Source organism: Homalodisca vitripennis, chromosome 4 (assembly GCF_021130785.1).
Source record: "Homalodisca vitripennis isolate AUS2020 chromosome 4, UT_GWSS_2.1, whole genome shotgun sequence".
In the NCBI taxonomy this organism is placed as follows: domain Eukaryota; kingdom Metazoa; phylum Arthropoda; class Insecta; order Hemiptera; family Cicadellidae; genus Homalodisca; species Homalodisca vitripennis.
Genome location: NC_060210.1, coordinates 1,181,830 through 1,209,461, shown reverse-complemented (window position 1 = coordinate 1,209,461; position 27,632 = coordinate 1,181,830). Strand labels below are relative to the sequence as shown.

General features: G+C 33.5%; 1 protein-coding gene across 2 annotated transcripts in view; it reads right to left on the bottom strand.

The window, feature by feature from the left end:
• LOC124358887 (mitochondrial thiamine pyrophosphate carrier-like) overlaps positions 1-5,461 on the bottom strand; it is a 31,244-nt gene extending 25,783 nt beyond the window's left edge. The window contains exons 1-2 of one of the 2 annotated variants that reach the window (XM_046811129.1): positions 5,262-5,461; positions 1,980-2,128 (exon numbers count right to left, since the gene is read on the bottom strand). In XM_046811129.1, coding sequence (XP_046667085.1) covers positions 1,980-2,102 — 123 coding nt within the window. In that variant the 5' untranslated portion in view covers positions 2,103-2,128; positions 5,262-5,461. Of the gene's footprint in view, positions 1-1,979; positions 2,129-5,125; positions 5,238-5,261 lie in introns of those variants that run through there. The other variant, XM_046811130.1, reaches the window with a different exon arrangement.
• Between the last annotated feature and the right edge of the window lie 22,171 nt (positions 5,462-27,632).

The window sequence follows — 27,632 nt, the reverse complement described above, 5'->3', positions numbered from 1 at the left end:
CAGTAGCAGTGGTAGGACGTGTCTTTGTAGGAAGTCTGTTTTTCGATTGTGTCACATTCGATGGAGCGCCCGTTTGAACATACGCGATCAAGTTTTGTGTGCGGCTTGGGAAGAATGCAATGGAAAGTTATCAAAGATATAAGAGGCCTTTAGGGACAAATGTATTTTAAGATCTCAATGCGGAAAGTGGCACAAGGCCTTCAACGAGGGCTGGGAGGAGGTCACCAAAGAGCCTTGTTTTGGATGCCCAACAACATCCCAAACCGATGGAAACATCCAGCGTGTCCGCGAAGTATTGAGTTCAGACTGTCGGTTAGGTATCCAGGTAATCGCTGAAACCCTTAACTTGTCAACATTTGCGATACAAGGGATAATGACGGAGGATTTGTAAATGCTAAAGGTCTGTACGAAGCTTATATACCAAAGGTGTTGATGGGGGTACAGAAAGAAGTTAGATTTTTGCTCAGTAAAGAATTGTTGGAACTGATTAGAAATGATCCAGGCTTTTTAAACTCTACTCTAACCGAAGACGAATCCTGGATGTTCGAGTACGATCCAGAATTCGAAAGGCAGAGCTCCGAGTAGCACAGACAATCTTCTCCAAAACCCAAAAAAGAGTGCATGAGCAAATCTTACATCACAATAAGACTGATTGTCGTCTTTGATATCCAAAGAATCTCCAATTTTGAGTTTGTACCACAAGAATGAACTGTCAACACAGCCTTTTACCTGCAGGTGCTTGAGAGGCTGAAATGCCAGATTTTGCACATCCAATCTTCAAGTTTCCCACATCAATGCCACCAGCCACTCAGCCTTCGTTGCTAACAATTACCTGACCCAGAACAAGACCCTTGTGGTGCCCCAGCCTCCTACAGCCCTGACCCCATGTGTTTTTTTCTCACGATTGAAAAGAGAGCTGAAGGGAAAGCACTGGGAGTTGGTGGAGAACATCCAAGCTGAAGTTACAAGGTTCCTGAGAGGCATTCCAGTCGAGGAGTTCCAGGGTGCTTTCCAGGCGTGGCAGAATCGTTTCTGCAGGTGTATTGATGTAGTAGGAGATTATTTTAACCATTTGTACCAATCGGATGAATAAATCTCTTTTTTCTGGAAAATACTCATTACTTTCATAATGCACCCTGTATGACAAACTCTGGTACTTGGATCCCAAAGACATCTTGCTAATTGGCTCCACCTGAAGCTGCCAACATTAAAACGTTTTTAAATATAAAGATCATTGATTATCTGGAGCAGGGTTTATGACACACTCTGGTACTTGGTCTCAAAGATATCCCGATAATTCCAAAGTACCATATAACCCGCATAAGGAACTAGGCTGCATACAACAAATTACAAATACAGTACAACCTTACAATTTACTTCATGCAGGAGGTTACCTACTAAATGAACTTTTTAGGCTTAAAAATAAATATAAACAATTAGTTCATAATTATTAAGCTGACATAAACTGTGAGATATGCTGTAACACTTTTAAAACAGTTTTTTGGGTCCTATAATTTTAGCGCCACATATAGCATAGGTAGCTGTTTAACATAGAACAAAATGTACCACACTGCCTCTTATTGCAGAAAAGGACTAAGAAATTATGTCCAATACAAAAACAATGAGCAAAATGGAATTTAAATTCATTATTGTATTCATAATTTAGACTTTTGTCCCACAGAACATTGCCAAATTGGCAAAAGTGTCAATTATTTTATAAAGAAAAAGTGGAAAAAACACTAACCAGATGTTAAGGTCACATTGAGAAATATATGAAAAGAGAAGATGTACTCCCAAGCTGAATATTACAAAACTAGTAAAAGTGAGCCAAACTATGTGTGGCGTGTTGAAGAGAGAAACAACATTAAAATAAGAATAATATGATTCATTGTAAGCTTCCAATCCTCATGGAATCTAAATTAACATTCCAAAGCCATGACAAGGTTGGTAAATAGAGTGGAAAGAGACAAAATATTTACCTGAAAACGAATCTTGATAACATCTAGAGGTTGACAAATGAATCTTGTTAGAACACCACTGACACCACCTGCTACGATGGGAATAAAGTTGGGAACATGTGTCTCCACTGGTTTATCTGACATTTAGAATCACCAGACGGAATATCTATCTGTAGAAATAAATCAGATATTAATACAGAACAACGTAAAATAACATACTAAGCTTATTTCATTGTTATTTTTATAAATATTAAGCTTAACAAGTATTTTTACTATACAATTCCAAAGGCAAAGCATAATTCACCAATTTATTTGACAGAAATTCTATATTCTTATGCAATAAAATTAACAATAACAAAATTATAAATACAAGAGAATATAATGATATTAACTTGCGATAGAAATAAATATGATCATGATTATGAACAACAATTTAACAAATAATAATTTTAGACTATGGTATATATATATATATATATATATATATATATATATATATATATATATATATAAACCAATACAAAGAAATCATATGATTATAATGATATTAAAATAAAAACTAAGTAATAAAGGCTAGCTTCAATAGTAGTAAGTACAAAAGTAGAACTTTTTATTTGCATGCAACAAACAGAAGAGCACAAAAATGTATTCAGCTCTACTTATAAATGTTTATCATATTGCAGTTATACACTGCAAGTCATGTTGAAGGGACACAATGCTACTTGTTTTTCCATATGACGTTAAGACTTTTAGTGACCAAATGATCTCAGAAGAAACTGGTTGCTAAAACAAAGGACTCGTGCTAGCTATGTTAACAAGAGTGCTGCTCTGAAACGACAGCATAAATTAATATCTTGTTCCAGTGTTAACCCTGAAGTCAATTTCCGCAAGCAGTTGGAGCAGATAAAATAAACAAATAAGTATTTTTGACAAAATGATGTAAGTGGTATCCTTCCTAAGATACATTGGTCGCAGACCAAGATCATGTACCAAAATCTTAAAATGAGCCATCTCATTTTAATGCTAACCTAGCCTTAGAAATCTTATGATTGACAGTAAAATGAACAATACACATTCACTCAATCCAAAATACCCCTTCCATGGCGTATAACAGCATACGTTTGAGTATAGTTGTTCCAGGCTTTAACCCCTTGAGGTCTCAATAAAAATTGCTTCGACTGTCCTCAGGTCGTAATTAATTTCTGTTAGTTAATATCCGGTCGACATATTGTCGACATGCGAGCGTTCAGCAAAACTGCCACGGTCGACCTATAGTCGACGACTGATCGCAAAGGGTTAAGTGCTTTAATACAAGAGGAATGAGGGTTTTTGCAGGTTGCTTGTTTTCAGGACGTAACTCAATTCTGTATCTACCACCACGTTTTTGACTTTTTGGTATGATTTCAATTAAATCTAATATTTATATTCCTTCTATCAACCTTCGTTTGTTATATTTTCGTTTTCCTACTTTGCATTCATATATTTCCACTAGCACTCCAGGACCTCCAAGCTTTTCTTTCCTATTAAATTGTTCATCAATCCATTCAAAACAAAGGTCCCTACAAAACGACAGATATTGTACGTCTTGATGGGTTGTGTAAATCAAAACTGCACTTAACAATGTTTTTCAGTAACCCAACATAGTTTGTATGGTTTCTGAAAAAATTACATCAAAGCCACAATGTTACGTAGTCCAAACTTAGATCCTTTGAAAATACTCTGAATTTTTACTGAAATTAGCCTATGTCCATCATTACCTTTTTTTTACACCTGAACACAACCGTGTTTGCTCAGCTCTCACAATTTATTTTGTATCTTTCCCTTACATTTCACATAGACCTGATGGAATTTTTGGTATCAGTATATCTTTAAGACATGAAAAATATTTTTATCATCTTTCAAAACAATTTAATTTAGTTTTCTAAAGTTAACTGCCATTTTTAATTACAGTGAAATTATAAGGGGTAGGGTACGATAAGCGGACTCGGTTTTTTATATCGAAGAATGTAGTCTTCGATACCTAATATTCGCATCTCAAATCCTAGACTATCAATTGATATAAAAGTATCTATAGTCCTCAATAACAATCATATGTTTTATATTAAAATATGAATGTAATATTTACAGTGATCAAACAAGTTATTATAACAAAAATTAGGAAAACTGAAGTCTACCATATTTGCTTCTCTCACAGTTACAGTTGTTTCTTTCCTACAAATTTCACACAATGGGGTTTTTCAGTACGAGTCCAACATATTTGAACCCACAAAAAGAATATATTTTATTTATGTTTTATCATCTTTCAAAGCAATGTCATGTAGTTTTCTAAAATAGACTGCCATTTTTAATAATTAAAATTATTTATGTAAAATTGAAATATTACCCTACATGTATTATTTTAATGTTTATACCTGTTGATATAGACTATTTAAGTTAATAATTTAAAATAATTAATCAGTATCGATTCATTATATCGATGGTTATGATTAAGTAATATCGTTTGCCAATTTCAATATAAAAAACCGGGTCCGCTTATCGTACCCTACCCATTATAAGTTCTGTGTACTCAATAGAACCTTGATGTAATAACACAGTAGATTAGTTGTTTAGTAAGATCATATTTTACTTTCTTGTAACATCCAAATAGCCTACCATACATAGAGTCTAGCTGAAGAACGAAACTCAAACCTGAGTAGGCTAAATTAAGCTGATTACTAGCTGGAATTTCTATCGCCAGCTAGACACTGATTACGCAGTCATACAGCACATATATGTACATTATAATATACCAGAAGACTATGGCACTGTAAATGAGATTTAAAGGTGTACCATATGATAGATATTTTATTAATGTCTCCACAGTTCTATCTTAACTTGACTGAGACCATTGTATATTTGAGAGAGAATTTTGTCCAGAAATTCAGAAAATGTAACAGTCAAGGGCTGATTTAAATAGCCTAAATTATTTAAATTTTGACCTTCAACATAACCTCTAGGATAATATCCAATTACGTTATTGAAACAGATAGGCCTACCTAACCTACAATTCAAAAGGATTTCTATACATCAATCAGAATTATGACTAAATTTTGTTGTACCCCTTAACAAGCTAATACTGTAACTAAATAACAATTATAATGCTTTATCGTATTATATGAGCTTCTAACCTAAGTTTGATAAGAAACCAGCCGGCTTCATAAATCTTACGACTTCAGTTCTCAATGTAAATCAGGCATTTCCACTCAAAGTAAATACAGTTAGCGCAAGGTATGATTTAATTTAAACCATAAATAAGTACCGTACCTGAATTTGAAATAGGGAATTTACCAAATTCAAGAACATTCCCGAATAACAATTCCTTTTCCAAAGCCCTATCCAAGGACCTGATTAGGTTATGTACAGTTGAGTGTACACATTACGGAATGAAAATAATTTAACTTTGTTGAAATTTGAACATCTGATGTACGTGAAGATCGCACGAAAGATGAGAAAACAACAACAGCAGACGATGTTTCTGACATAGAATAAAAAAGTAATGTTTCCTACCCGTGTCTGTTTCCATATGGACAGTCTAATCTTCTAGTCAACAAGGCATATTATTTTTTGACGTCTCTGGAACCTATATATATATAGATAAATATTATAGCATTTTTTAATTCATAACTTTTAATATATTTTACATAATTTTACAGAATAAGAGGTTTAATTAGGTTTTTATTTTATTTTTTATTTTTTTTATCGGTTGGCGATCTGTTTAGATTAGTACGTACTTAGTTGCTATGATGAACTCTAAATTGCCGTTTCCGATACACACATTGCTGCTTGAAAAGGCATTGTTTTATATCGTGGTGAGCACACGATATAAACAGTAGCTGAGGTGATCGAGTCGAGTGGATGTCGCATCCCTCTCTGACAGGCACGGTCGTGTCCAATGCTCATGACTGGGGAGACGTATTGTACTATATTGGAATGTCCACACTAGTGAGACTTTGGTCATGACTTGAAGCACGCCACTAGCTGCTAATGAAACGTTTCAGTATATTTTAAATACCGTATTGAGTTAGTGGATATAAAATGGCATTGAAGACACTTTAGTAAAGTGATCCTTTACCATATAAACGTCATTATTTAATCCAGATAAAGATCGACAGTAAAATTTAAAAATTTTCGTAAACAAATGTTCACTGTATTAAAGCCACCACGCATTTACAAAAGTTTAACTTTCCTAATTATGAAAAACAAACCTTGTAGACCATAAATGAGGCTAGAAAAATAAGTTATAATTTATATACCTATAGGACAAAAGAAAAGATCAGTGGTTGTAATATATATTACAGAAATGTATCAAATCATGTTATATTGATTAATCTCTAAAAAAAAAAATAGTAAACCTTTGTGGAATTTAAACTTAGTCCATATAATCTAAATTCATTTAATAACAATGAAGAAGTGGTCATTTTACTAGAAGATTAAACGTTAAAATACGTTACAAATCTAAAAAAATTAGTACGATAGCAGTATCAACGCGTCACCGAACAAAACTAGGTTTACCAATCAAAAGATCTGCTACGAAATTCCCCTATTGATGAAATGCTGTTTAAAAATGTAACATACATTTAAAGTTTTCCCAAATATCCTAAAAAGCGCCATTTCTTTGTTTTGAGGCATCTGTAAATGTATACAATATTCTGCAGAATATTATTATTTATTTTTCAATTTTAACCAATTATAATAATTTAGATTTACATTAATTTTGCAAATTACAAATAAAAAATAGTCAGAATGACACTAAGAACAAACAGAGACAGGTTTACCATTTCAAGGAGCATGCTAAATAGAAAATACACATGCTGCAAACAAAAGAGGCATGTAATATCATAACTTATGCCTCATGATGCAATATGCTGTAATCACATGGTTCAGGATTATAAGGATAAAAACCACTAAATTTGTTGATTAAGTTTCATACGAGTAAAGGAAGACTGCTTGAAATAAATTAAGGAGTGCAATATTATTTACACTAAGCGTAAACAACAGTATTTAGGCACAATCACTACAAAAATTCTGAAAAATATGTTTCTCGTTATCGTACTTAAAATTTGTTTTATAAACTGTTAAGAAATGGAGACTACATAGTAGACTACAATTTAAAAGGTAACTGGAAAACTACTGAATTCATGACTTAGGCTTACTTAGCCAATAGAATATCAACCAATATAATAGTTCATGTCTATCTTCACTGGACGAACATAAGTCAATTTTCTTTCTTGGAAAACCTGCAGACGGGTATATTTGGTACAAAGCTATGTCGAGATGGTACATTTCTTGATTTAATTTCATATGCCAGACTATAAGGAATAAAGCTTTTTACTACCTTATTATATGGTTGACTTCATTGTAGTTGCGTATTATCTGTAATATCACTGTCATAGAATCGTATTAAAATAACATATCGGCTTTAAGAGCTCCAATAAATCTACCATATGCAAGGCAAATTAAACAAAATTGAATTCATGAAACAGTAAATCGGTTCGCTAAAAGACTCCACAGAGCCCACTTACTTTCGAGACTTCCAAAATGGTTGGGTTTCCTCTTAGCTTCTTAGTCGTAAGAACACAATGGCAGAAAATTAAAGTTTTCAACGTGATTATAATGACAAAGCTCATGTGCAGTAGGAGTATGTAAATGTTTTTAACTGCACATATAATTAAAAAGTGTATATTATATTACAAGGGATATTATTTTTTGAATATTCTCGGGTCCATTGGTATAGGAATATGCTCAAGAAATAAACTCTATTTTTGTTTCAAGAGAAAATGAATAAGTAGAATAAACAAAATTTTGTAACTAGGGTAAAGTTAAAGTTAGGTTTATGACCATATGATTATGTTTTTTCTAATATGGTCAGTTTTATAGGTTGCAAAGACCACTTACTTTCGAGACTTCCAAATTTATTGGTTTTCCTCTTAGCTTCTTAGTCATAAGAGCATAGATTTTAATTTTAATTTAAAATGTAGTTTTTTTTACCCAATTAGTGGTTAAAAACTATATAAAACAGTTCTTAAAACATTTTTGTTCATAATTTACATAAAAATGTTTAGATTTTTTTTCGTAATCTTTTTTTCCAGTACTTTTCCTACAACTAAACCTTACCCGTTAACTTTAATTGTTTTTCAGTGTTTGTTTACTATTAGTAGTTTTTCAAGTGAGAAGGTAATGGACAACTTAAAATTTGCCCCTTCAAACAACTCAAACTGTTTGGATTTTGATACCATAACTAATGATCACAATTATTGTTCTAATAAGCAAACAATGAACATCATTTCAGGAAAAACTATTTCTAATGACGATGTCAATAATCAAAACGAGTGGCAAATCGAAACAACTAGAAAACAAAAGACATTTGTCAACAGCCAACGTTTCAGATGTTAAGAAACCTTGTAGACCTACAGAGTACGTTGCAAAAACTGCTAGACCTATTGAATTGCACAACAGATTTGAAATGCTGAGTAACGCCAACCTAGGCTCTGAAGAAGAAACGATGAATGACGACAAATGTAGGACGAAGGTGAGGCCTCCACCTATATTTGTCCCCAACATTGTCAACATAAGTAAAATGATGGTAAACATTGAACAAGTAATTAAAAAAGAGTCATATTCATTTAAATGCATAGCTAGAGATAAAGTAAAAATTAACACTGATACTATTGAAGCCTACCGCGCATTAGTCAAACATTTAACTAACATGAAAGTAAACTTCCATACATACCAAATAAAGGGTGACAGAGCTTATAGAGTAGTGCTTAAGAAATATGCACTTCTCTACGGAACCCCAGAAATTAAAAACAGCTATAGAAGCTTATAACCACAAAGTTAGGAATGTGTCGAACCTTAGAAGTAGCAAATCTAAAGATCCACTGTCAATTTTTTTTGTAGACTTAGAGCCAGCATCAAACAACAAAGACATTTTTAAAAATTGAATTCCTACTAAATGCCAAAATTGTACTTGAGAGCCCCCTTACAAACGTAATGATGTGGTGCAGTGCAAAAAGTGTCAAAGATATGGGCACACAAAGGCTTACTGCTGGTACCAAAACCGCTGTGTAAAATGCGGCTCAGATCATGATACTAGCAGCTGTAATAAATCTGTAAATGTTCCTCCCAAATGTGTATTATGTGGTGGTGAGCACCCAGCCAACTATAAAGGTTGCTCTATTTACAAAGATATTAAGAAAAAGGCTTTTCCACCTCTAAGACCAGCGTTAAAAAAAGACACTCCTCCTCCAGTGCAAGATCGAGAAGTAGATAGACCTATATCTGTTCGTACTCAAAATTCAACAGGTAATCAGTCTCAACCAGTATCACCAACCTTATCTTATGCTAGAGTGGCATCAGGTCAATCAAATATAGAAGCAAATCACAATCTGAATCAAATAATTGATGGATTTTTAAATAAGTTCGAAATGATGATGTCTCAACAAGCCCAGCAAATAGGTACATTAATTAACCTATTGACAACTGTCATATCAAAACTAAAATGAATAGATTTTATAGGATTGGACTCTGGAATGCCAATGGCTTGGCCCGACATGGCCAAGATATTCAACTTTTTATTTCAATACACAAAATAGATATTATGTTAATTTCTGAGACCCACTTTAACAAACTTAAATTTTTTCAAAATCCCAAATTTTACTTTTTATTCTACAAACCACCCTGACAATACGGCGCATGGAGGTAGCGCTGTGCTAATCAGAAAACAAATAAAACATTATGAATTACCTAGATTTCAAGAAGATCATATTCAAGCTACAAGCATAGTGGTTTGAGGACTGGATGGGACCACTTACATTTTCTGGTGTTTACTGCCCCCCCGAGGCACAATATTACCAAACTTCAATTCAACGAATTTTTCGAAACTTTAGGGCCTCGTTTTGTAGCAGGTGGTGACTTTAATGCCAAACATGTCATGTGGGGTTCAAGGTTGATTAACCCTAGAGGTAGAAATTTGTTAAATTGCATGAATGACAATCACTTGAGTTACGTATCTACAGGGGAAACCAACCTATTGGCCTTCAGATCCCAACAAAATTCCAGATCTTCTTGATTTCTTTGTTACGGGAGGTATTTCTCCTAACTATATGGAGGCTGTTTCATCTCTTGATTTGTCGTCCGATCACTCTCCGGTCATCCTATCAATAAGTTCATCATTTGTATTGAAAGAAAAGGCAGCGTCCTTATCGAATAAAGGCACAAACTGGGTGAAGTTTTCGTGAAAACGTTAAATGACAGTTTAAGTCTTAATATATCACTTAAAACAAGAGAGGAAATAGACAACGCTGTGGAAATTTTTAATTGTACTGTTCAGAAATCTGCTTGGAGTGCAACGCCTGAACTTAATAATACAACGTGTGGCAATATCAATTACCCAATATATATTAAGCAGCACATTGCTCAAAAACGTCGCTTACGAAGAATATGGCAAAATTCTAGAAATGTAAGAGATAAAACAATGTTTAACAGAGCATCAAGACAGTTTAAAGATTTTGCTTAAAAACTTAAAAAACATATGGTTTCAAGAATTCACTTCAAAACCTCTCCCCAACTGAAGCAACAGACTATTCTTTATGGAAAGTAACAAAAAGCACAAAGAAACCGCAAGTGCCCATTCCTCCAATATCTAAACCAGATGGTTTCTTGGGCGAAAAGTAACAGAGAGAAAAACTGATTTGTTTTGCTGCATATTTTAGTAATGTTTTCAAACCATACCTGTAGATAACAACTTTGATAATAGACATGTTGTAAAGGAGTTTCTTGATTCACCTAACCAACTCTCACTACCTATTGGCTCCTTTAAACCATCTGAAATATATGATGAGATTAAAAATCTTAATCCCAAAAAGGCCCCTGGTTATGAGTTAATAACAGGTAAGATACTACAAGAGCTTCCTAGGAAAGCCATACTCTTTCTTACCTTCGTATTTAATGCTATTTTGAGGCTTGAATACTTCCCATCACAATGGAAGGTGGCTCAAGTTATTGTTGTTCCTAAGCCAGGAAAAACCTCAAACGAAACGAAGTAATGTCCTACAGGCCAATCAGTCTACTACCTATACCTTCTAAATTATTCGAAAAGTTATTTTTAAAACGACTTCAGGTTTTTATAACTGAATGCAATTTAATTCCCAATCATCAGTTTGGTTTCAGAGTGCACCACTCCACTATCGAACAAGTCCATAGAGTAGCTAATATAATAAGGCAAGATTTGGAATCAAGAAAAATTTTGTTCTGCAGCATTTCTCGATGTGAGTCAAGCCTTTGACAAAGTGTGGCAATGAAGGGCTTCTATTTAAAATAAAAAGTCATCTACCTCACACTGTTTACAACATTATAAAATCTTATTTAGAACGAAGGTATTTTCAAATCAAGTTTTGATGATTGTCTTTCAGATCTGAATGAAATAAACTCTGGTGTACCTCAGGGAAGTGTACTAGGACCAGTGCTGTACTTAATTTTCACTGCAGACATTCCAACTAATCAAAATTCTTTGACAGCAACATTCGCCGATGACACTGCCGTACTGGCATCCCACTCCAACCATGTTGTAGCATCACAAATTCTACAAACTAACTTAAATTCTATCACAGTTTGGCTTAAAACTTGGAGAATTAAAGTGAATGAAACTAAATCTGTTCACGTCACATTTAACGTTGAAACATGACACCTGTCCACCAGTGTTTTTAAACAACATTCAAATTCCTCAAAGAAATGAAGCTAAGTATCTGGGTGTACATCTCGATAGGAAGCTGACTTGGAAACCACACATATGGAACAAAAGGCTCCAATTAAATTCAAAATTTTCAAAACTAAATTGGCTTTTTGGGAACAAATCCCATTTATCAATAGAAAGCAAACTGTTGTTGTACAAGACTGTTCTAAAGCCCATCTGGACGTACGGAATTCAACTGTGGGAGTTGCTTCTTCTACATCAAATATTGAAATTATACAGCGTTTCCAATCTAAAGTTCTCCGAAAGATATTACAGGCCCCATGGTATGTTCGTAATGAAGTCATTCACAGAGACACGAATATCCCTTTTGTTACTGAAGAAATTCCAAAGTTTCTGCATCAAGTATCAAAACAAATTAAACTCTCATCCTAACTACTTGGCTATTAATCTGCTGGACAACAGTGACCATCAATTTCGGCTAAAAAGACATGATTTCTAAACTTAGCTGATCGATTTTAAAGATGAACAATCTCTTAAATGTTTATGTTAATTAAGGTTAATGAACTTTGATTAACCATGTCCTTAAGATTTATCATCAAATTTACTTATTGTTTGTTGTATATAAAACAGATTTGTAAATAAATTAAAGTCAACAAAAAAAAAAAAAAAAAAAAAAAATAAGAGCATGATGTCAGAAAATTAAAGCTTTCAACGTGATTATAATGGCAAAGCATATGTGCAGTAGGAGTATGTTCATGTCTTTAACTGTACCTATAATTAAAAATGTATATATTATTCTCAACAGGAATTGTTTTAACGGTGATTCCTATTACCGGGTTATGAATATTTTCTACTTGTCCTTGCGTCTTAAAATGAATTTGACTGATAGGCCTACTGAGGGTGGAATGGCCCCTCTGCTGAGAAGGTCCATGCAACGCAGGGTCAGCGTCCTGAAGAATTTGCAAGGACATGTGTTTGTTTATAGCTTCTTCTCGAACAGTATGTACGGGGTCGTTGTCGACAGACTGCTCCGTGTTTGCGTTTTCTTTACGATGCTCAGGATCAGCGTCCGTGTCGGATTATTTGATTTTTTATAACTTACCATTTACTACAATGTTCATCCAATCACCAACAAATGTTATCTTCGTTGTCGTTCATCGTTGAACGAAGCTATTTAAAAAGACTTGCCATCTCTCGTATAAGATAGGCTGTTCCATGATCAAAGGATTTGGAGGCCTAGTTGGACGGTACTTTAATGTTAAGTTCTGTTATATTTTTGCAATAAAGATACGCTACTCGTATTTCAATGAACAGTTTCATCGTTTCAGTAACAAAACCAAATTTTTCCACACATTAACATTCTTAAATGCCTTCTTACTTCTCATTACTGTCAACGTAATGCGTAAAATGTGTTTTATATTTCCATTTTACTACACCATAAATTAATGAGCATATAGTATTATTAAATCAATCTTAGTTTTGTACTTTAGGATATTATTTCATAATGAGACTTTTATAATTAACATAAATAGTGAGCTTACAACATGTGTCATCCTCTTAAAAAATTAATAGAGAATACTTTTGGTTGATTTTTCATTTAAGAAATCTAATAAGCGAGAATGTTTTAGGGTGTGATACTAAAAAGAAGTTTTAATTTTGGCTTGAACTCCTCCCCAGGCCTAAAAAAATTAATCTGTCTGGACTTGACGTGTGTTTTGTATATAGAGAAGTCAAAAGGACGGCTATGTATAAGTATATAATTGCACTTCTCATTATTCATATTAATTCCATTATGATGTAATTCAGTTCATGATTGGAACTGTTCATATCTTAATACCCAAGTGCTGTATGAATTTGCCATTAATGTATAAATGTGCCAAGACAGCCAAATCATTCACTCGTATGAGACCAGAGGCAGAGGAATCTACCGAACTGGTAAACACAGAATGGTGGTTTACAAACATCTGCCCTTACAGCCAGGTGTTTACTTCATCAACAAGCTGCCCAATGTGATAAAGTATGCCGGAGAACTCAGTGTGCAAAAAACTCGTTTGAACCGCTTTTTAGTGTAATGAGCATTTTTATATAATGTTCCCGAGCTTTTTTACATTTGACTGGGAGATCGAAAAATCAGGAGTTTGACTTCGGCGCTGTAGGTGGAAAATTAGCAAAGGATGTATGATTGAATGGTGAATTTTATGTTTGAATATGATCCTGATTTAGGGAGAATGTACAACATTTTAGCTCTGAACTTTTAACATTGACATTTGCTATACATGTAAATCATGTCTCTGCAATACAGAATGATTGATTGATTGGATAGAATAAGATATTCTTTACAGTATTTCTTACATAATTCAATACACTTTTGTATTTATCACTAATTTAATGATAACAGTGCAGCCAACCCCTACCATGTATCAGCGTATTCACTCCATTACGCCATTAAAATAGATCATAAGGCTTTATAGCCTGTAGAGTCTGTTGGTACAGACTATAGAGAATAAATCGACTGACAAAATGGCGGGTTTCGAAGTGAAAACAGCGCTGGAATCTTTCTGGAGCCTCTTATACGAGTATAAACTAAAAGTCAGGCTAAATTCAGCATAATAAAAACCCCCTGTTCAAAACTCTCTCGTTAACAAAACATCTTTGAGCAAACAAAAACCTTCTCAGCCTCGCTTAGTTACTTTTCTTATAAGATTGTCGATGTGAGTATATTATTTCATTATTAACTTCTTTATAAAGAATTAAATAAAAAGCTTTCGCTATTTAAGTACTTTATCAGTTTCTATTATATCATTCCTAATAATTATTGTTGAATGAAAGTCCGGACATTAATTTGTTTACTCAAACTAATCCTGTCGTGTTAAATTGAAGCTTATTTAATAAGAACACATTAGGTTTTTTAAAACCAAATGCAAACACTTACTATGTTTCATCATAAAATTGTGTTTGTGTGAATTCTTCAAACATTGATTATGTTCACAGCATAATCAAGCGTAACTGTGGTAGCCTACTCGGCACAAAATATCTACTAATTTTTCATTTCATTCCTTAAACATTATGTCACTTAGTATAGGGACAACAATATATTTAGTACAGTGATATTTTAACCTTGCTTCTCTTAGCTTATTCTTTGACGGAAATAGAAGTATACCACTAATACCTTACTTTAAAACAACATTATAAACTACTATATAGTAGACTGTAGTAGTTTTCCTGTAGAGCAGAAAGCTGCACTTCCCTAAGGTTTTTTGGAGATAGGGAGAAAAGGGTTTTGGTATTTCGGCTGAAAACTTTACAACTTGTACTGTACTTCATTCAAGAAAAACTTAAACTCGAGAAAACATATTGTACAATGCATGAACCGCTGCGATAGGAATACGTCTTTTATTTTATTTTATTAAAGTACGTACTTCATTATATTGTATTGTAATATTATGATTTTTGTTAGTTTTATTATTTATTTAATAACTTAACGACTATGAGTTATTTTGAAATCAAATGTATCTGAAATTAAAAGACATTTCTATTATTATTAGTATTCGTGTCGACTAAAGAAGTACAGCACCATATTCTCATACTTAAATGCACTGAATCTGATACCTAGATTTAAATATTGACGTTTGCAATATGTTATATTTATTTGTCATATGGTTTCATATGCTAACTAAAGAAAAAATTTCCCTAGCAAAACTCTTTAAATTGCATGTTGCTATACTTGTTACATTTAGTGCAATACAAACCCAGAATTATATTTATATTTACAATATTTTTTATCCTACCTTCGAATTATTCAAAGGTCAGACTACCTGAGGCATTGTACAGAGCTAAGCTTGTTTTTGTCCACTGCTATTACAAGTTGAACTGAGTTTGTACTCGTACATCAAATTGTTGATACACATCCAGTTTGCGTGGCCTCCACGAATATATGTTTGAGTGATGTGTGGTTCAAAATAATCTTTTTAATCAAATGATTTACAGACAAATAATTAAAGTAATATAATGAGTATTTAATTTTATGTCTTACACACTTTATCATGTATAACTACAATGCTTACACAAAAAATATGCTTAAGTAAAAAAATGCTTACGTACTTTTAAAGAGGTGGGCTCTGAAATGTAACTTCTGAAATAACTTTCAACACCTGTTTGTGTGTATTCAATAACTACTTAATAAACCAATGCATCACACTGAATTCGCTGTTTAATTTACAATGATCAAAAGCTTTAAGTGTAATGTAAATATTATACGCAATTTTACGTGATTACTAATCCTTAGTAAGTGAAGAGTCACCGATGGTAGAAAATAGTTATTACAGCCTTATGTTAATACCCACTTACATTTCAATTAGTGGAACTATAAATTTAATATTATTAAGCTATTTTTAAACCTTTTGTACATTACAAATATAACGTTTATTTTAAACGGTCATAGTTGATGAAACTAAAGTGTTTTTTTGGAATATGTCCTCTACATTCTTAGAACTAAAATCAGGCATTACATAACCAATTGAAAAGCGTATATAACCGTTCTTGTCCGTCTTCATTTAGAAAAATAATAATCGATAGTTAATACAAAGTAAATAACTCTATTAACAACATGTTTTGATAAAATGGAGTAAATGATTGTAACTTGATAACATTTCTGTAATTTTCAGTCTTTAAACATTCTGATTTGATAACTTTTCATGCAATATTTAGGTGAAGGAAGCATAAACTTTTCTCAAAACCGATTGCAAAGAATTTGTGATAATATTCATAATCCTATAACTATGTGGATGATATACTTTGAACGTGAATTGGGTTGATTATGGTTTTAAAAACGATTTAAATCCTAGCCAACGTGGATATGAGACCCATCAATAAAGTGATTAGGGATAATAATCCTTAATGTGAGCAAAACTGGGTCTGGTCGGAAGCCAAACTCCCCTACCCCTGCCTACTTTACTCCACTTGACTTAACATAGTTACTTACAAATGTTGGAAATATAAAAAGTTTACTGACTTGTTTTTCCGTGATTATAAAAGCAAGCTTTATGTGGATTATATTCGTACTACAATTTACCAATTCATAAAATCTTTATTAATAATATTAACGTCTAGATCTATCACCATCTAAAAAGAACCCTCAGTTTATTTCAATTATACACTGAACCAGGAACATATAACCTAATAATTTACACAGTGTTTTTAGAGAAAAGCACTATTTAAGGATATAAATTCTTGTACATTGTTCATTAAACTAATGAAAAACTCAATAAACCAATCCCATTACTTTGGACTTTCAATCACTCAAATACTTTTTAAGAATTCTTTGAGGTAGTAGGTAAACCACTGGTTTTAACCTAATACCACTATCAATCAATATTTTCAAAACTTACACCTTTGCGTTAAATTCAACAAATCCCGTTTTCAATCCGACTCTAACTAATGTATGGCAAAACTAGAAATAACCATCCATACTTCTCCAAACCCACAAGAAAAACCTAGACTACATACTCAGGTTCTATTTTATTTAAGGGAACCGTGTTAACCGAAGTTTTAAACGGAAGATTGAGAAATACCCGTGTGAAGTAATATAAGATTTTCAAGGACGTCTTATATTAATATTGAGCTAAAGTCCTCCAAAAACAATAATTATCTTTAATTTTTAGAACGCATAATATAATTACGCATTATACAGAACAATTTTTGTATTCTAAATAAACCAAAATAAAAAATAAAATTGAAATATGGGTTTTTCTACTCCCACAAAATAAATATGATAAAAAAAAACAAACGAACCAAACCAGAAACATTTAGCTGGAAAATAAAAACGAGATGTTCATGTTTATAGACATGCAATTTCAAAAGTACTGTTGCCTCTGACAATTTCTCTAATACAATATGGAACTGTTTCAATAAATTCCGCGTATAGCCTATCCCACAGTGGGTATTTCCCAAGAGAACCAGCCCTACGCCTTCATTGGAAACACAGACCGCTAATGTTATCCTTTTTCAATAATGTTCGACATAGGGCTATTGAACTTGAAATATTTTGTAACTAAATCAATTAAATTCGACATGTATGATATCTCTAAACTATACAATCTGAAATGTATTGTATTAGTTGTCGGAAGGTGTGTTGATATTAATTCGGATATAGCGATAATGAGACACGTATTAAATTTTTTGTTATTAGTCAGGAAATAAAACTCTCTACCGTTATAACTTTGACTATTAAATAATCTATGAGAAGATATTTTATCCAGTTCTTTGTTTAAAGGTTATTTTTGACGATGGAAGGATTGTGAAGGAAACAGGATTTTTCCGGACATTTGCCATCGTTCAGTGAAACAAGAAAAACAGTAACACTACGTTTCGAGATCTGCAATCTGATCTCTTCTTCAGGTAAAGAAACTAACCTAATACATAATTACAAACTAAGTTAAAAAAAACAAATCTTACTAAAGCGTTGTGGCACGCCTAAGTCAGGAATCACAAACCTACATGTTGTTGTCAACTTCACTAACACTAAAGACATGCACTTAATACAAAACTATACAAAACACTAATCATTTAAAAACTAAACTACGGAATACAGGTCACAATGCGTCTTCACTCGTCTACTGACCACCTACGACTGACCAGAGGGACTAGCCAATGGCAATCGTGGACGGCTGGCTAAAACAAGATGGCGGAAATACAAGGGAAGGGGAACAGGAATGGGCCCTTTCGTTATTATTGGTTCATGCGAGATGAACTTCTTAAAAACCATATTGTGACTCCGCATTGGTTTATTACAAATATCCGATCCGTTTGATACTTTTGGTTTTCTCTTTAGTTCATTTTTTAGAATTGGCAACCAAAGCGGCCTAATCTCGACTGATGGTTGACTGAATTTGGTTGGTCTGCCAATTTAATGTATGTTGCCTCAATTAATTTCCTTTTGAAGAAATGTGGTTCCCGATGTATTATGTGGGCTTCATCCCAATTCATATGATGGTCTTCGGACCAACAATGGTGTGCAATTTTTTGACTTTTCTGTGAAACCCTTTTCTCGTGTTTTCTTTGTGTTCTTTTATCCTTACGTTTAGTGGTCTTTTTGTCTCGCCTATGTATTCCCTATTGCAGCTACATTTTATATTGTAAAACACAGTTTTTTGGAATCCTGTGTGCCATTTTTTTGGTTTTGTTTTTACGAGACTTTGTCTAAGGGTGTTGTATGTTTTAAACGCGGTTCTAATGTTGTACTTTCTACCTACTCTTCTAATTTTCTCCGATAATCCCGGCACATAAGGGATTGACATAAACGCAAATTTATCACAATTCTGTTTTTATGACTCAGGAATTGATTCTTCTGGTTCGTTTGCACTTATTAATTACTAATTGAGGGTATCCATTGCTTCTGAGATCCGATTCAATTTTCTTAAAATTCTTCTTTTAGTCCATCTTTATCTGAGCACAAGCTCTTTGCTCTATCAAACAACGAGTAGGCTACTCCTTCTTTGACAGATTTTTGATGGTTGGATTGATAGTTTAAATATTTTTCCTGTGTGTGTTATCTTTCGAAAAAACAGTTGTCTTAAGGACATCCCTATCTCTTAATACACACACATCCAAAAAAGGGAAGCTTGTTTTTGGACTTCCACTTCCATTGTGAGGCGGATGGAAGGAGAAATACTATTAATGTGATTCAAAAAATTATTTAATTCAATGTCTCCATGAGAAAAAATAACAAAGGTATCATCCACATACTCCACCAAATCTTCGGTTTGAACTGAGCTGAAGCCAAAGCTTTTCGCTCGAATTCCTCCATAAAGATATTGGCGAAAAATAGGAGACAGTGGAGAACCCATTGCCATCCCCTCATCTTGACGGTAAATTTTTACCCTCTAACTCAAAATAATTGCATTGAGTGCATAGTTCTAACAGTTCCATAATTACTGGCACGGGAAGTTTAGTTCTATCCTTTAATGTTTGGTCTTCTTTGAGACGTGATTTAATAATTCCGAGAGTTTCTGGAACTGGTACATTTGTAAATAGACTTTCGACATCAAAACTTACCAGTTTGTCAGTTTCAGTCAACTTTAGGGATTTTGACTTTCTCTACGAAATCCCTGGAATTTTTGATGAAAGAGTCAGTTTTTCCTACCAATGGCGTTAAGATGTCCAAGAGGACTTTAGACAATTCCCTGCAAGGTGAATCACGAGAAAATAATGATGGGCCGAAGAGGGATGGTAGGTTTGTGGATTTTGGGAAGGCCATACATATGGGGGATTTTTGAGTGGTGAGGAGTTAATTTAGATCTAAATTTATCTGAAAAAAATTCTTTATGTTTTCTTAAGGTGTTTGCTACTTTGCGTTCAAATGAATCAGTCGGGTCTTTATTTAAAACTGTATATTTGCCAGTATTTAAAGTTTCCGCAATCTTTTTCTTTATACGCTACTGAGTCAAGTACCACAGTAGCGTTGCCTTTGTCGGCAGGTAAGATTTTTGACCGTGTCGTCTTTCCCAAGGATCGACCTGGCCTTTTTCTCCTCTATTGTCAAATTGGGTTTTGTGGGAGGAATTTTTCTGAGTAAAAGGACTGGCCTCACAACGAAACCGGTCACCCTGTTCCTCAGGTAACTGTGAAACAGCCGACTCGATTCCAGTTACGAAATCCAGTGCCTTTATACCGATTTTTGTGCCACAGAAAAGTTTAAACCCTTGGATAAGACTGATATTTCCGCTTCATTCAGGATTTTTGAAGAGAGGTTGATTACATTTTTATTATTTGCATCCGTATTCACGTTGCCATCCTTAGGCAAATCACATTTTTTAGGCCTAATTTTTTCCAGTTTGGAGATTTTCTTTTTCTTATCTGTTTCAGAAACTTTTATACATCTATTTTGGATGCTTTCGAGAATGTTGTTGAATTCTGTACCGATCAGTGTTTTTAATTCAGTTTTTTTACACTCAATACTATTTTGGAGGAGGTATCTTTCACGATGATGATATGCAATTCTTTCTTTAAGTAAAGATTTAGAAGCAGAAGACAAAATTTTACTGGCTTTCCTACTATGAAAAGGAGTTTTTTAGAGTTAACCCTATAGGCATAAGGTCTTCAACCTTACATTTATGCAAGAAAGTTAAATGATTAATGTGTTTAGTTAATTTAAGATGCAAGCTCTTCAAGGTCTTTGATTTGTTTACTGGTTCCGGGTCCGTACCGAGAATCAATTCTTTGTTTAAAGGTTATTTTTGACGATGGAAGGATTGTGAAGGAAACAGGATTTTTCCGGACATTTGCCATCGTTCAGTGAAACAAGAAAAACAGTAACACTACGTTTCGAGATCTGCAATCTGATCTCTTCTTCAGGTAAAGAACTAACCTAATACATAATTACAAACTAAGTTTAAAATAAACAAATCTTACTAAAGCGTTGTGGCACGCCTAAGTCAGGAATCACAAACCTACATGTTGTTGTCAACTTCACTAACACTAAAGACATGCACTTAATACAAAACTATACAAAACACTAATCATTAAAACTAAACTACGGAATACAGGTCACAATGTTCCAGGTTCCAAAATTCCAGGGGGTCCGGACCCCCCCCCGAAATTTTAAGACATATTAAAAAATAAAGCATGGAGCAAGAGAAAAAAGGAGAGTTGTCATTACTCTTGTCTACAAACATTAAATTGATTGATTAAAGTGACCGTTGTTAAAAATGTAATTGTCCTTTCGTTTAAATCATAAAGTATCAAACGATACTTTTGGGCTCAGCCTTTCGGATAGTGTAGTGTAATCACGGTATTTCTATAGGGCGCGGTCACGTGACGTCGCAAAGTAACCTGAACCGTAACACGGCGAACAGTTTAAATTAGCGACCACTTCGTTCAAATTCGTCTTGAGGACGTAAATTGACTGCTTAGAATTAAGTTACGACGTTGATTTCAGGTGTCATTAAACTGTAGACGTGTATATAATTATCGAAAAAAAAAACGTAAAAAATCACTTCGGTCGGAAAATACACTTGAAAAACTCTACTGATTAGAACTTCAACTAATTTGGACTTCAATGATTGAGGTAAATGTGGTGTTTTCGACTGAGTCAGGACGATGATTTTTGTTATCATTAAACTGTACTATGTACCTATATAATTATCGAGAAAAAAATCACTTCCGGTCGGTAAATACCGAAGAAAAGCTCTCTACAGATTCAAGTTTTGACGATTTTGGATTTCACTGGTTGAGTGGTTGAGGTAAAAGTGGTACTTACAGGTATAAATTATGTTAGGACGTTTATTTTAGGTATTAATTCAACGTCGACTAATACATAATATATAATTATCGAGAAACAAAACAATAAATCACTTCCGGTCGGAAAATACCGAGGAAAAGCTCTACTGATTCAGATTTTGACGATTTTGGATTCCACTGGTTGAGTCTTTGAGATAAAAGTGGTACTTAGAATTATGTTAGAACATTGATTTTAGGTAACAATTGAACGCCGACTAATACCTATATAATTATCGAAGAAAAATTGAAAAAATCACTTCCGGTCGGATAATACACCGGAACAACTCTACTGATAAGAAGTTCCGACTATTTTGGATTTCACTAACTGAGGTGTTATTACATTCTCCTTAGTATATTCCGATCGCAAGTGATTATTTTGTTTTTTTTCTCGATAATTATATGTTTATTAGTCGGCGTTGAATTAATACCTAAAATCAATGTCCTAACATAATTATAAGTACCACTTTACCTCAACCAGTAAAATCCAAAATCGCCAAAACTTGAATCTGTAGAGAGCTTTTCTTCGGTATTTACCGACCGGAAGTGATTTTTTTCTCGATAATTATATTGGTAGTCGAGTATAGTTTAATGATAATAAAAATCGTCGTCCTAACTAAATCAAAAATACCACGTTTACCTCAGTAACTGAAGTCCGAAGTAGTTGAAGTTCTAATCATTAGAGTTTTTCAGGTGTATTTTATTTCCGACCGAAAGTGATTTTTTTGATTTTTTCCGATAATTATATATTCGTCTTCAGTGTAATGATACAAAAAATCGTCATTATAACTCATTCATAAATACCTCAATCAGTGAAATCCAAAGTAGCCGAACTTCTAATCAGTAGAGTTTTTCCTGCGCATTTTCCGACCGTTAGTTTGATCTGTACCCGAGCAACACTCGAAAATTGCCCTCCTTTTCTAAAGGGATTTCGGCCGTCAGTGGCCCAATGTCCCCGAAGGGGTATTTCATTTTCTCCACAGAATATAGTCAGTTGTGTCAATTATACGCTTGAGTGAAGCTCTGCTTTGTTCTTTTTCTTTCTTATCCAGTGAATCTAACATCACTTTGGTGCCTTCTACTCGGCCAGAATCGAACTTCGTAAAGTTTCTGTAGCTATACAAGAAAATTTGTGGTACTAGAGTTGCTGTGAGAGTTGAATTTGCCTATTACATCTTTCCACTTTCTATAAGGCGTAGTTACTAAAGCTCCATATTTTTGGTATTTACCTTTTACCAGTGAACTCATTGGCAAATAACACAGAAAACGTCCCCCGGATCCCCCGGTTTCGGACCCCCCCCCCGAACGAAATTTCTGGCTACGCTACTGATGCAAGTCCTTTCCTCTTTTAAAGTTAAAGGCTGTAACCAGATAAACGTGGAGAGAGAACTGTGTGTCCCTCCGATATAATTGCAATATCGATTGGATACATCAAAGACAACGCAAACATAGACGTCTCGCTTGAGTTTGTACTAGGACCGGTAAACAGAGCTCGTTAGTTTCAAGTTCTAACCGTAAGATGGCATTGTGAATTATGTTCCAGTGAGACTTTTGCGTTTTATTTTTTCCAGCGGGACGCATGTTTCTTTCCAGCAATTGGAAACATATCAAGAAATCTTTTTGGTTTTAACAGAACAAAGTAAATGTTTTCGATTCCAGAACACCCTGGAAATAATATATCTCGATAACAGTTATTATGTGACACCTTGCAGGGCAATCCCTGTTTATAATGCTCCCCAGTTGCCTGTTTGGACCGCAAATATGCTGGTACACAGTTTTATTTCAAAGTGCCATACACAAACTCGGACAAAAGGTTGACAGCTATGGTTATTAATTATACGAATTATCATTATACGAATTACGACTGAACTATAAGAGTTCGGATTTGGCCGTTGAAAATCTATAAAATACATGCAAACAAAATGATAATGGAAATAACTAAACTGCCAACAATTAATACCTTTCTGAGGAAGCCACGGACTCCAAGTATCACTATTCAGTTTCAAAAAAAATCCACTAAATTTCTCTGTGAATTAATTGCTTTACGTTTCCTCGGCTGTTTCTGTGAAATTTGTTGCTATAAAATAGTGTCTAGTAGAGTCATAACATTGAATTAAACATGATATGTTTGAAGCGTATGAGACTTAAATTCTTATAATTAATTTTTAATCAATGATGGCTCGGGTATTGATCCTGATTTTCTATTAGAAGACCAGTCAATCTGCTTTTCACACTGGGCCAAATGTTACTGGAATTATTTAAATCTTAAATTAAAAGATTATTTACGTATGGTTAGCTATAGAGCTATACATGTTTATCAAGAAAATTTAACATAAAATCCATTGCTAAAACAATGAATATAGCGAGATTTAAAATCACTTTGAGTGATTTTGTTTACATTTTAATTTAATTAAGGTTCTTTATGCTTGGCACTAATTGCCAAATATATAACACTAGCTAATCTATGTTATTAGTTGGCTTTTTTCCTTTAGACTCTTGAAAATGAAAGTGCCTTTGTTTGGAAAAATAAAATGTCAACTATAACTGGAGGTGTATTGTAATATAATTATTGATATAAAAAGGATTGTATTGCATGTTAAAGGGTTATCTTAGTAGAATATTACACAAATATACCAGACAAAAGTAAATTTGAAGTAAATTCCTTTGGTAATATCATAATTTATGAATCAAGCCAAACTTTAAATAATAAATATCGCAAATCTTGAAAATAATTGTTTACAATATTTTCATTTGACTTCTTCTCTCCATTTAAGGAGTAAATTGTATCTACTAATTGTCTGAACACTATGCATTTTCTGATTTACTATTTCGTTATACATTTCGTATTTTGCTTTATAATAAATTTAAAATTGAAATATTATTTGTAAAACAATAATTGTTATTTTAGGTAAGGTTTTGTACATCCTAAGGCTATATTATTATTACGCATATTATTGCTGTGGAGAAACTTTGATTGAAAACCAAATCAATGTAGTATTATTACATAGTTAGTTCTTAGTTATAGTATTACTTAATTATCAAACTAATGGTTTGTTCTCATAATTTGTGGAAATTCAAGGAATTTATTAAAAACAAATTGTTTTATTCATGCGCATAAACTTACTGGTAAGGCGAGCTTTGTTTCTTTTTAGTTACAACTAAAAGATGAACCATTTTCCACCACTATAACACCGCGTGTGGCATTAAAGGCGTCGGTGAGGTTTCATAAAAATGTCAAATCTATAGCTCGTTTCATTGTTGCTATATACTGCTGATATACAGACAGACAATCGTGCAGAAAAGAAATTGTACATACTCTCTTAGCAGACAAAAGAGAAATTGTGTCAGCCTACTAATTTACAAAATGGCGAGCAGGCAAACCTCATGAATGGACATGCACCATCATAAAACTCATTCTTGTCTATGCAGACATAAATAGTCGTGTAAATTAAAAGCCTACAGGTTAAATCTCTTTTAGATATCTTGCAACATGATACATCCAATTATTTGTTCATTAAGTTGGTTTTCATAGCAGTAAATATTAAAAGTACTGTATGTACCAAGGAATGGCGTTTTATGTATTGGTACGGTTAGGCTACATATGTTACTATTTCATATATTAAAATCTTATATTATTGTACTCAGTCAAAAACATATATTGTATTAGTTTGTCACAGGATGGGCACTATTTAGAAGGTTGAGTTTTTTTAATTGCAGTCAGTGAACGATGGCCTGAGGCATTAATAAATTAAACGAGATAAAAACGATACCCGACCCCATTAATTTAAAACAAAGAAATTATACTTCTGCAGAATAGTATAAAATGTATCGATGACCTGATAATGTACAGTACTATTGAACAAATTATTGTTGAAACTCACTATTGTAGTACTTGAATTTGATGGGATTTGCAAACTTCGAATCATTGCGGATAATTGAGATACCATTTGCAAATAGTTTTATGTACAGGTTACTTCAAAATTTAAATACGTGATTCTGTGATCGTCCACCGGATGACTATGAGGTGCACATACCGTTATGAACCACAAGTACGTGATCAGGACCAACAAGTCTGTCGTTGGGGATTCCCTGGAGATCCTGGGTAACTGGTTTGCCTACCCGGGCAACGCCCCCAGTCGGGCAAGTCACTATCTCTTTTTCTTAGCACCTGCCAGGGGTCACGGTTACAATGGAAAGCCCATCTGAGATCACCTTCAGGAAATGCCTTTGCCCATTGTCAGTAGATTCAGTGTAAAGTACAGGTTTAAAACAGTAATTAACGCGAGTTTATAATGTATCTGCTAATTTGAATTTTAAATAGTTTCCTCCCAGGGAAAACCTGTACAAACATTATTTTCTGCTCGTAAAATTTAGAAAGAACTTAAAGATTAAAGTTTATTCACAGAAAATATTTTACAGTTTTTCTTTGAACTATTACGTTCTAACAAAGTAGGAGTGTGTCGTGTGTGGCTTTGCTGAAGCTCAACGCAAAGTTTCAACTCTATAATTAATTATTGACGAGATAGAACAACAGAAAATCATCATACGGGAGAACAAATTTACATCTTCCGACAGATAAAAGTAAGTCAGCCTACTGAGTGACGTCAGGCTTTGACGAAATTTCGTAGTTGTACATGGACCATGACAAAACCCGTTCTCCTAAGTACAACTGAGATTTATACAAAATTTGAAGTCTACATAAGAGATATTTCTCGACACATCTTACCACCATGATGGTACAACCAATTGGGTTTGATATCTGTGTTTAAATAATAAAGATGTACACACCAAGTCACCATGAAATGATGCTGTATGTGTTGGGATACTTAGACTACATGTGTTAATATTTTTATGTTAACATCTCATAAAGTGTACTTAGTTTGTTTACAAATTTGTATTCTGCTATCTTCTCGTTTCTATCATGGTTACCCATGAGACTAATATAAAAGTATTCGATAAATCTCAGCCAAATCCCATGGAGTGACATGTACCATAATTAAACTCAGTGTTACTCACATCAAAATGCAGCTTCACGCACAACTTCGAGTATTTATGTCTATGAGTTTTATAAATAACGTGCAGACGTTTTAGACGTTTATCAAACAGACAAAAATGATGTATTTCCAGCCACATTTTAAGTGTGTTATGAGCAGGTAGTGTATTTAGTTTAGATTTTGTATTTGGAGTAGATAGAAATTTTACAAAGAAAGCATCATTAGAATTTTAAAACGATACAAGATTATTTAATAAATTGAGTTCCAATGTTGAATGTCTTAGTACAACGAATAGACACGACACAATGGGCTAATTATGATTATTTATTATCTCCTGCATACACTACAATTCGTTGCTAAACAATTGGGTAAAACAGTAGCTCATAAAAAGGCATCTATTAACTGTTGTGCAAAAGGTACTGCTATGTTAAATTTCTGAAAACAAAACAAATCTAACTATTTGGAGAGTTTAAACTTATATAATTCTAGCCATCAACCATACAATAAATGATTTTCTTACACAATCTAACTTTTTTTAAAGTGGTGGGATTCACATAATTTATGTATAATAAAATTGAAAGCCAAGTCTTCGCGGAGAAATTTAATTGTCAGTTAAGTATAAACCTTTTTACAGTAAAAATTGTATTGTATTTAATTAGATTATACTGTTATTTATTG